General features: G+C 38.0%; 1 protein-coding gene across 2 annotated transcripts in view; it reads left to right on the forward strand.

Moving 5' to 3' along the window:
* ACER3 (alkaline ceramidase 3) overlaps positions 1-12,392 on the forward strand; it is a 186,817-nt gene that overhangs the window by 130,052 nt on the left and 44,373 nt on the right. For both annotated transcript variants that reach the window (XM_039228793.1, XM_039228792.1), the window contains exons 5-6: positions 1,504-1,585; positions 5,963-5,998. In XM_039228793.1, the coding sequence (XP_039084724.1) occupies positions 1,504-1,585; positions 5,963-5,998 (118 nt within the window). The remainder of the gene's footprint in view (positions 1-1,503; positions 1,586-5,962; positions 5,999-12,392) is intronic.

A 12,392-nucleotide genomic window follows, 5' to 3' on the forward strand; every position in this document is an offset into this window, starting at 1 on the left:
TTCAATGGGATCATCATTGCTAGTTCAAGAATATTTTCTTCTAAAGACATCTAAAAATCAGAATCATTTGAGAAAATATATTACTAAAAAAGCTCATCTGAAATTTTTTCTCTAAAGGGACAGATAGTAATTATTTAGGTTTTGTGGGCCTGCTGTCTCTGTCGCAGATCTTCAGCTCTGCGTTTGTAGCATTGAAGCCATAGGTAATGGGTAAACAAATGCATGTGGCTGTTCCAGTAAAAGTTTATTTACCCAAAAGAGCTTGAGCCCTTGGGCGGTAGTTTGTTGCTCCAGATCTGGAAAAATACCTTCAGGTAAGCTTTTTTTTTTTAAAAATAAGTCATCAAGTCACAGAACTTAAAGGTAAAAGAGATCTTAGAAATAATGTGGACCAGGACTGCTTGGGTGGCGCTATTGGTTAACCGTCTGACTTCAGCTCAGGTCACGATCTGGCAGTTCATGGGTTCGAGCCCTGCAATTGGCTCTGACTGTGGAGCCTGCTTGGAATTCTCTCTCTCTCCCTCTCTCTGCTCCTTCCCCACTTGCTCTCTCTCTCTCTCTCTCAAGATAAATAATTAAGCTTTAAAAAAAAAAAAAAGGAAAGCGAAGAAATAATGTGGGCCAACCACCTTTCTATAGAGATAAGGAAATAGGAGTTGGGTCCAGTTCCCACAGCCAATTAATTAGTGAACAGAGAGCGTTCCTGCTGTTTGTACTAAAACATAGGCTCAACCAATAGTCAAATATTTGTTCATATTTCTATCTATTGAGTATTTACTGTATGTTAGATACTAGCCTAGTGATTAAATACATGAGAAAAAGATTTTAGCCCTGCACACAGGTCATTCACAGTCTGGTTGAGGAGACCGGTAAAGAGACCATTATAATAACAGTGATATTTTCTGTAATAGCGTGCCTTAGGCAGGACAGCTCACAAGATTTAGAAACCTACCCAAGCCAGCTTGAGTTAAGAGAAATTTATTTATTTTAGGGACATAAGGAAATATATGAAACCCAATAGCAGGAAGTATAGCCTGGCTATAACTCAAGGGCAGATTCTCTCCTCTGCTCTTTTCCCCATTTCTTCTTCTCCACATGGTCTCAAGTCTTTGAATCTGCTCTGTTTTCCTCTCCATGCAGATCACTGCTCTGCTCATTCATCTTCTTGTTCATTCAATTTAGCTGCTCAAGTATCAGCATCAGATTTTCAATCCATAAGCTTTATACTTTGACTCTGCACACTTAATTGATTCAGTCTCTGGCTGCCAAATTCCCATGTTTTCAGGAGAGCGCCTCTCATTGTCCCAGTTTAAGCCAGGTGCCTGCTCCCAGTTCACCCAGCCTCTTGGAGGCAGTGCAAGTTCTCTAAGATGAGAGTTTGGGAGGGAGGAAGTGATGGGCATCACTAGAGCCAGAGGTGTGTATACAAGTGGTCAAGCAGTGTTCTGTTGTGTTTTCCTGGTTAATATTCTAAAACAAGTTTCTTTCTCTGTTCTTTTAAAGGTTTGAATGTTTCAAGATGAAGAACTCTGTAAACTACCATCTGCTTTTTATCTTAGTTCTTTTCAGTTTAATAGTAACCACAGTAAGTCATATTTTGTTTCTAACAGATTAAGCATGGGAACCAGCCATTTTTGGAGTTTGGCAAATTTTACTAACAGTGTTTGCTTCATGCTGTTCAAACTGAAATGTTTCTACACAAAACTCACAGATACCGTTTGTCTCCTGTTTAGGTGTTATTTTTCAACAAAAAGTTGAAACAGCTTTTAAAAAATCTGTTTAGTTAGTTATTTATTTGAAGGGAGAAGAAGTCAAAGGGCAAATATTTAGTAGCAATGGGGAAAAAATTAACTTCTTTTTATAGATGGACATAGTAGCTCCCATTTGTTAACAGAAAGTGATTGATTCTGCTCTGTTGGGCCCAGTGTGAGTATTTTAATGGTTAACTTTTTCCTGAGTTCCTGGTCAGGAACTTTCCTGATAATAAGTTCCTGGTCACTTCTCATCCTATCGTAGTGCTTTTTTCCCTCAAGTAAAGTGCATTTTGTATTAAGAGACAATTCATTTCAACAAATGTATTGCAAACTTACCATATCAAGTGGTAGAAAATACAAAGATGGCTATGAAGCAGCTGCTATACTTAAGGAATGCATTCAAGTAGAGAAATAAAACGTGTAAGCAAACAGTTGAATCAAAAGATGGTAATTACAATAATAATGATAAAAACTAGTTAAATGATGATGAGATGATGACACATCAATGAAAATTACTTGGGTGGGTCAAGAAAGGGTCCTTTTAACTGACTTTTAACTGATGATTAAAAGTTTGCCAGGCCCCTGGGGCAAGCATTTATGAAGACTGTTACATTGTCCCTAAGCACAGAACCTTGGAACAACATAATAAACTATCATTTTTAAGTGCCTACTATGTTCCAGGTACTACACTGAGTATTTTCTCGTTAAATCATTACTACCAGCAGAATTGGGAGAAATATAATATGGCTGGAGCATGTTAAATGGTGAGGAGTGAATGAGTCTAGTTAATGAGGTAAATGTCAGATTATAAAGTCCCTTGTGTACACTTAGATTTTTGTCTTCAAGGTAGTTTGAAGCCATTAACGGATCTATAGCCGAGGAAGAACGTGGTTAGATATGTGTTTTAGAAAGATGACTGGTTTTAGGGGATGGATTAGAGGAGTATGAGGCTAGACTCAGGGACTTTTGCATTTGCTTAGGCAAAGTGTAAGACTCGGACTGAAGTAAAATAGGTGTGGGGATGAAAAGAAGCTGTCGTAGGGGCACCTTGCTGGCTCAGTCAGTAAAGCTGCGTGACTCTTGATCTACGGGTTGTAGGTTTGAGTCCCACATTGGGTGTAGAGATTACTTAAAAAAATAAAATCTTAAAAAAAAAAAAAAGAAGCTGTCATAATAACAAATCCATAAGACTTGTGACCCACCAAGTAGAGGGTATGGGTATGGGGTAAAAAGAAGGAATTGTCTAGAATGATGCCTCTGTTTATGACCTGGACATCATGATACATACTAGGTTCTTAACCAAGATAGAAAACTTGGAGGAAGAGCAGATTTTGCAGGGACGATAATGAGTAGGTTTGTGTCATGGAGTAGAGGTAGATAAATTCACTTTGGACTCTGTTGACATTGAGATGCCCGGTGTTAATGACATCTAAGGCTTCTCTTAACAGGTAGGCTGAGCTAAAGATGTGGGTTTGAGAATTGTCAGGCTGTGGGTAGTACTAGAAATGTGGAAATAGATGATCTGGCACAGAGATAGCACGAACCATTAAAATGACCACAGATGCAACCCTATGGAACACTTTTTTTTTAAACAGAGATAAATAAGAATATACATTTATGACACTTTACCCTAAAAGTTCTAAAAGTTACAGTTGATTTGTCTATTTGACATTCACAGCCTGTTACTATGTAAACTTTCATAATGCCTAAGGATTTCAATGAGTCAACACTTTAAAAATAAAAGTTATATACCTTCAAGGTGTACAACATGATGATTTGATATGCATAGTGAAATGACTACTACAGGCAAGCTGATTAACATATCTTCTCACATAGTTGCCGTGTGTGTGTGTGTGTGTGTGTGTGTGTGTGTGTGTGTGAGAGAGAGAGAGAGAGAGAGAGAGAAGACCACCTGAAATCTTTTCTCTTAGTAAATTGCCAGTATTCAGCCCAGTATTAGCTATAATCACCATGCTATACATAGGAACACTGACATTTGAGGGTCAGGTAGAAGAAATGGAGCCAGCCAAGGAGACTGAGAACAAGTAATCAGAAATGTAGGAAACATAGAGAACCTGATATCACAAAGTAAAAGAGCTTTCCAGAAAGAGTAACAGTATTAGTTGCCACTGAGAGGATGAATAAAATAAGATTGAAGTTTGACCCATAAAAATTTCAGTGAAAAAAACAAATAACCATAATAAGGATACTGTCAGCAATAGATTGATGGAAGCAGAAGTTAGATTATCAGTGAGCTGAGAAGGCAAATAGGAGGTTGAATGAATAGATACACTGTTTTCTTATGCTTCTACACTGCCCTGCAGCGTCCTTTGCATAAACTACATACTCCTTGATGGTGAGAGAATCCTCATGTTTCAGACATGAAAGGAAGTCTTGTTATTGTAAAAAAAAGAAGAGAACAAAGTCCAGAGAGTTTTAATGACTTGCCTGGCCGGCCAAGTTCATATGGAGAATTGGTGGCAGTCAAGACTGGACCACTTTGTAAGTTAAGCACTGATGTGGTTGGAAACCTGGGTTTGGGAGTCGATCAGATCTGAGTGTGAACCAAAACTTAACTGGAAACCTTAGGCAAGTCACTTAATCTCTCTGCATTAGTTTCCTTGTCTGTAAGATGAAGAAAATAATAACATACGTTTCATGTTAGGAAAATTAATACTTGGCACATAGTAACGATTCCATAATTCTTTTGCCTTAAAAAAAAGTCTTAAAGGGCATGCCCTTTTGGATTTCTCCTATTAATAACGATGGGAATATGAAACTATACAAAGGAACATTATTATTTTGACAACACATTTCAGAGATTAAATGCATTCTTCCTTGCTGAGTTTAGAGTTACAGATAGATAGTGTTTCATACACATCTTCCTATTAAAGCTGTATGGCTGCTTAAAGGGAATAATCTGCTGTTATTGTAGTGAGAGTAGGAACTTCTTATAGGAATAAGAAATTTTGTAGCCAAGTTGTAAAATTACATAAAATTTTGTGAGATCAGCACTACATTCAATGAGGAGTTAGAGATATCTACCTTACTGTCAAAGAGATTATTGCCTCGTAGGGGAGAGAAACAAACCAATACATTACATGATGTTTATACATGGTCAGTGAGGGCATGAGGGAGGGTGAGTGACAGCTCCTGTTGAGTAGAGAAAGAACCAGATAAGACTTCAAGAAAGAGGGATACTTTGAGCTGAATCTTAGAAGATGAATGTTTGCAAGGTAGGGAGAATTTCTGAGGAAAGTGAAGAGCAGCATGTTTAAAGATGTGGAAGTATTAAACTAGTACCTTTGGAGAAGTATGGTACTTTTTGGAGCCTAGGATATAAAAGGGACAAGAGGGGAGCAATGAAGCCAAACAGAAAGTCAGGAGTGAGATCATGGAAGGCTTTGAAATTTGGACTTGTCTTGTAAGTGATGGGAGTCATTCCAGGATTATGATTTGAATTTTGATTTCTCTTTACCATGTCATTTAAAGGCATACTCTTAAAGGGCAGTAAATGCATGCTAAATCTTAAATGAGCATTGAACTTAATCACCCACATGACGCTGGAACCTAAAACTAGGGTTTGTGTAACTGGGAATGCATCTAAGTAATGAGTTCTGCATCTTGGTGAGTGGGTTTAGAGTCTTTGGAAGTAAAAGAAAATATAAGAAATTTGTTTTCAGTGTATTCAGTTATTGAGCATGTATTATATGCTGAACACTTTCACATCTTTTAGCTTATTGTTCCCCATTACTGTTATTCCCATTCTCCAGATAAGGAAAAAAATGAGTCTTTTGGTTAAGTGACTTGCTCAAGGTATGTAGCAAGTAAGTGGCAGAGTCTGAAGTTTAAGTCCAGTATTCTTTCTGCTGAAGAAAAAAAATGTATTACAGGCACTGTCAAGAGAACCTCTTCAACCCTTATGAGTAAACTGTGCATCTCTGCCCATCCTTGACGTTGATGCAGAGGCCAAGAGGCCAGAGTAATCCACAACAGCCTTGAAACATTTAGTTACCACGGTCAAGCTAGGCCTGCAGGAGACCCGCCAGTAGGTACTAGCCCTTCTGTGGTTTTACACGGCTGGAGTCTGATTTAAATGACAGGACTAGGAAGCAGAGATGTTTGGGATTTGCAGAATTGTTGGAAAAGGTTTTCTTTCCCCTCAATAATGCACTTCATTCACATGTGTTTCTTTTAATATTTTGTAGGTTTACCTTAAGGTAAAGGAGCCTGTATTCCATCAGGTAAATTAAAAAATTTAAGCACTTAATTCTTTAAGAGCACCTGCCTGCATTGTGTTTCCTTTTCTGGTAAATTGTATACAGATATAATTTCTGAGAACAAAGTGGTAGATGTCCTATGAAAGTATTTAAAACAAACTCAAGTGCCTATAGGACACCAGTGCCCAGACTCAGCTGATTGTTGTAGTCAGTAAGGCCAGTACAGTCTTCCTCCTATAAGCAGAAAAAAAGAAAGCATTTATACACATACACATACAAAGTCTTTTTTATGACACTGTTTTCTAGAAAAGATAGACTGCAAGGTCCTTGAATATTTTCCTCATAATGTCTATTTTAATGAGTTTTTTGAGATGTGAGGTTAATTTACATTGAGAAAAGCAAACACAGGAAACTTAGCTAGAGGAAATAATGATTTAAGTGCATCCCATAACGGAACCAGAGTAAAATCAAGTAGTAGACCCCAAATAAAGAGAGCTCTTGTTAGTTGAGTGCTCCCGTGTGCCTGGCACTATGCCTGTTACTGCACGACTCTAATCTCCTGAGCAGTTCTACGAATTAGGGACTGTTGTTCACATTGTAAGGGAAATGAGCTCAGAGATACTGAGAATTTGCCCAATGGTTACACAGTTACTAAGGGACAGAGCCAGGATTGTAACCTAGATTTGTTGGACTCCTGTCACCATTCTTTTAAAAAACTAGCAAACAAACAATACATAAATAAGGACACTTTTCAGGAGTACCAGAAGCCTTGTAATTTTAGAATATTTTGTGTTATAGAAAAAGTAAGTGTTCCTGTACTTTTTAAGCTTAAACCAGATAATAATCATCTTGCCGAAATCTGCTTTTTGAAATCAATTCCAAAACCACATTATTGTGCCTTGATATTTTCTACAGACAAGCTAAAAGTAGATGTTATAAGAAGGACATCTTCACTTTCTGTTTATTTTAGCTTGAAGTAGGTCATTATGGAATTACCTCTTTATTTAGAAAGATTTATTGACGCAGCGTAAAGAATGAAGTTTGCTTATAAGAAAATGACCAGCTTTTGTAAATTTCTTATTTGTCTTTATAAGAGAGAAAAATCATAACCACACCAAAAAAGTTTGGAAATTTGTGGTTAATTTTTGTAAGTTTATGGCCATCCATTTTCCATTTTGTGTTTTAGAACTATTTTACACTATGTTTATATATAATGAAAATATCAAACTATTCATCTAACTTCCCATGCTGCAACTTTATGTGTTTTTTTCCAGTAGTACTTTTTTCCCTCAATGGATAGTGTTATGTATGGATGTTTGCTGATAGGAAGGGAGACAGGATGAAAGCTTATAGTTACGGGTTTTATCTTAAGCCTTCTCAGGAGACAAGTAAAGAAGTAGAGGAATGCTAGGGTGAAGTGGATATGTAGTCTGCAGGCCGAAGACTTCATTCACTCAACAGGTGTCACTATGTACCTTCTCGGTACCAAATTCTGAGCTGGAAGTTGGAAATAGGCGGCAAACCAAAAATTTGAAGATAAAGTCAGGCAGACCTGGGTTTAAATCTAGTCTCTCTACTTACTAGCTGTATGGTCAGAACAAGTTTCTTAACTTCATTGAGCTTTGGTTTCCTCATTATGTCTCAAACACTTTTTAAGTGCCTTCTATTGCCAGGTACTGTACTAGGCGTAAGAGATACACTATTGAATAAAATAACAAGGTCCCTGCTCTTAAGAGCTCATTATACTCTGTCTCTTAAATCAATATAATAACTTCTTAAGGTTGTCTGAAGATTAAATGAGATCATGCAGGGGAGCCTGGCTGGCTCAGTCTGTAGAGCATATGACTCTTGATCTTTGGGTTGTAACTTTGAGCCCTATGAGGGGTGTAGAGATTAATTAAAAATAAATCTTTAAAAAAATAAATCAATAAAAAATAAATGAGGTGATGTATATCTCCTACCATGGGAAGCACTCAATAAATGTTAATTAATATTAATAAACCAAGGCAAATGAGACATGGTTGCTGCTCTCAAGGAACTCGCTGGTCAGGAACATAGACTTGTAAAAAAAAAAAATTTATAGGGGTACCTCGGTGGCTCAGCTAAGTGTCCCACTATGGCTCAGGTCACGATCTTGTGGTTCATGGGTTCAAGACTCGTGTTGGGCTCTGAGCTCATGGCCCACAGCCTGGAACCTGCTTCAGACTCTGTGTACCCCTCTCTCTGTGCCCCTCCCCTGCTTACATTCTGTCGTTCTCTCTCTCTCAAAAATAAACATTAAAAAAATTTTAGGGAGAGGAGGCAAGATGGCAGAGAAATCGGGAGCTCTGTGCATTTCCCTCGCCCCCATCTCTCAAACAGAGAAGGCCTGAAGCCATAGGACGCTAAACTGCAGGAGTTTGGGAGGAAAAGAGACAGAGTACACTGGGAAGGCAACTTCATAGAGCTACCTCAAAAAACAAGCTAAAGTACACATGGTGGAGAGTCCCAAATACCACTACAAGTAGGGAAGTAAAATAACCAAACAACAAGAGAGACCAAGAGACACCATTAAAAGAACACTTCCTGGACAGTCAATGAGACTTCTTTAATATAGCAGTACTCGCAGGTGCAGAGTGCATAACAAGCTTTTAAAGCTAACAAGAGACAGAAAGGTAGCCAAAATGATGAAATGGAAGAACTCTCCTCCAAAGAAATCCCAGGAAGAAATGACAGCTAAACAGATGCTCAAAACAGATATAAGCAACATAACTGAACAAGAATTTAGAACAATGGTCATAAAATTAATTGCTGGGCTTGAAAAAGTCATGGAAGACATGAGAGAAGCTATTGCTACAAAGACTATGGAGCTTAAAAATAGTTGTGATAAATTAAAAACTGCTATAAATGAGGTGCATAATAAAATGGAGGTATTCAATGCTCTGATTGAAGAGGCAGAGAGGAGAATAGGTGAATTAGAAGACACAATGATAGAAAAAGAGGAAGCCAAGAAAAAGAGAGATAAACTGATCCAGGAACACAAATGGAGAGTTTGAGAGCTGAGTAATACAATCAAACAGAACAATATCCCTATCATAGGAATTCTAGAAGATGAAGAGAGAGAAAAAGGCACTGAAGGGGTACTTGAACAAAGTATAGCTCAGAATACCCCCAATCTGGGGAGGGAAACAGACATTGGAATCCTGGAGGCACAGGGAACTCCCCTCAGATCTAACTTGAATCGATCTTCTGCATGACATATCATAGTGAAACTGGCAAAACATAAAGACAAAGAGAATTCTGAAAGCAGCTGGGGATAAAAGGGCCCTAACATACAAACGCAGACCTATCAGAGTAGTTACAGACCTATCTATTGAAATTTGGCAGGCCAGAAAGGAATGGCAGGAGATCTTCAGTGTGATGAACAGAAAAATATGCAGCCAAGAATTCTCTATCCAGCAAGCCTGCCATTCAGAATAGAAGGAGAGATAAAAGTCTTCCCAAATAAACAAATCTGAAAGAATTCGTCACCACTAAACCAGTCTTACAAGAAATCTTGAGGGGGCCTCTATTAGGGAAATGTTGCAAGGAATGCAAGGTACCAAAGACATCACCACAAGCATGAATGCTACAAAGAACACAATGACTCTAAACCCATATTTTTCAATAATAACACTGAATGTAAATGGACTAAATGTTCCAATCAAAAGACATAGGGTAGGAGAATGGATAAAAAAACAAATCCATATATTTGCTGTCTACAAGAGACTCATTTTAGGCCTGAGGACACCTTCAGATTGAAAGTAAGGGGATGGAGATATATCTATCATGCTACTGGAAGTCAAAAGAAAGCTGGAGTAGCCATACTTATATCAGACAAACTGGACTTAAAAGTAAAGGCAGTAACAAGGGATGAAGAAGGGCATTGTATAATAATTACAGGGTCTATCCATCAGGAAGAGCTAACAATTATAAGTGTCTACGCACTGAATATGGGAGCACCCAAATACATAAAATGATTAATCACAAACAGAAACAATCTTATGGATAAGAATTATAGCAGGGGACTTTAATACTCTACTTACAGCAATGTATAGATCAACTAGACAGAAAATCACTAAAGAAACAATGGACTTGAATGATACTTGGACCAGATGGATTTGACAGATCTATTTAGAACTTTACATCCTGAGGCTATGCAATTTGCTTTCTTCTCAAGTGCGCATGGCACATTTTCCAAGGTAGGTCACATACTGGGCCAGAAAGCAGCCCCCAATAAATATAAAAGAATTGAGATCATACCATGCACATTTTCAGATCACAATGCTATGAAACTTGAAATCAACCACAGGAAAAAGTCTGGAAAACCTCCAAATACATAGAGGTTAAAGAACACTGTACTAAAGAACAAATAGACCAATCAGGCAATTAGAGAAGAAATCTAAAAATATATGGAAACAAATGAAAATATAACTATCCAAACTCTTTGGGATGTGGCAAAGGCGGTCCTAAGAGGAAAGTACATTGCACTCCAGGCCTATTTCAAGAAACTGGAAAAAGCGCAAATACAAACTCTAACAGTGCACCTAAAGGAACTAGAAGGAGAGCAACAAGAGCACCCCAAACCCAGCAGGAGAAGACAAATAATAAAATTCAGGGCGGAAATAAACAATATAGAAACCAAAAAAACAGATCAATGAAACCAAGAGTTGGCTTTTTTGAAAAAGTTGATAAACCTCTAGCCAGCCTTCTCAAAAAGAAGAGAGAGAGGACCCAAATAGACAAAACCATGAACCATCTGGAGTTATTACAACCAATCCCTCAGAAATACAACCAATCATCAGGGAGTACTATTTGAAAAATTATATGCCAATAAATTGGACAACCTATAAGAAATGGACAAATTCCTAAACACACACACACTACTAAATTTCCCAAAGGAAGAGATAGAAAATCTGAGCAGACCCATTACTAGTGAAGAAATTGAATCAGTTATCAAAAACTCACAACAAATAAGAGACCTGGGCCAGATGGCTTCCCTGGGGAATTCTACCAGACATTTATTTTAATTTTTTTTAATGTTTTTTTAAAATTTATTTCTAGGAGAGAGAGAGAGAGACAGCGTGAACAGGGGAGGGTCAGAGAGAGAGGGAGTCACAGACTGAAACAGGCTCCAGGCTCTGAGCTGGCAGTCAGCACAGAACCCGACGCGGGGCTCGAACCCACGAACCGCGAGACCATGACCTAAGCGAAAGTCAGACGCTTAACCGACTAAGCCACCCAGCTGCCCCTCTACCAGACATTGAAATCAGAGTTAATACCCATTCTTCTCAAGTTATTCCAAAAAATAGAAATCGAAGGAAAACTTCCAGACTTAGTCTACGAAGCCAGCATCACTTTGATTCCCAAGCCAGACAGAGACCCAGCAAAATAAGAGAACTACAGGCCAATGTCCTTGATGAATATGGATGCAAAAATCCTCAGCAAGATACTTGCAAATCAAATTCAACTGCACATAGAAAGAATTATCCACCAAGATCAAGTGGGATTCATTCCTGGGTTACAGGGCTCGTTCAATATTCACAAGTCAATCAATGTGATACGTCACATTAACAAGAGAAAAGATAAAAACCATATGATCCTGTTGAGAGATGCTGAAAAAGCATTTGAAAAAATACAGCATCCCTTCTTAATAAAGACCCTCGAGAAAGTTGGGATAGAAGGAAATTACTTAAACATCATAAAAGCCATCTATGAGAAGCCCTCAGCTAACATCATCCTCAATTGGGAAAAACTGAGAGCATTCCCCCTGAGATCAGGAACACAACATGGATGTCCACTCTCACCACTGTTGTTTAACAGTGCTGGAAGTCCTAGCATCAGCCACCAGACGACAAAAGGAAATAAAAGGCAGCAGAATTGGCAAAGAAGTCAAACTTTCACTTTTTGCAGATGACAGGATACTCTACATAGAAAACCCGACAGACTCCACCAGAAGCCTACTAGATCTGATCCATGAATTCAGCAATGTTGCAGGATACAAAATCAACGTACAGAAATCAGTTGCATTTTTATACAGCAATAATGAAGCAACAGAAAGAGAAATCAAGAAACTGATCCCATTCACAATTGCACAAAAAACCATAAAATAACTAGGAATAAACCTAACCAAGGATACAAGAGATCTGTATGATGAAAACTATAGAAAACTTATGAAGGAAATTGAAGAAGAAACAAAGATATGGATAAACATTCCATGCTCATGGATTGGAAGAATAAGTATAGTTAAAATGCCATTACTACCCAAAGCAATATACACATTCAACGGAATCCCAATCAAAGTTGCACCAGCATTCTTCTCAAATCTACAACAAACTATCCTAAAATTTATATGGAACCACAAAAGACCCCGAATAGCCAAAGTAATATTGAAGAAGAA

Source organism: Hyaena hyaena, unplaced genomic scaffold (genome assembly GCF_003009895.1).
Source record: "Hyaena hyaena isolate Hyena2069 unplaced genomic scaffold, ASM300989v1 scaffold_34, whole genome shotgun sequence".
Classification (NCBI taxonomy): Eukaryota; Metazoa; Chordata; class Mammalia; order Carnivora; family Hyaenidae; genus Hyaena; species Hyaena hyaena.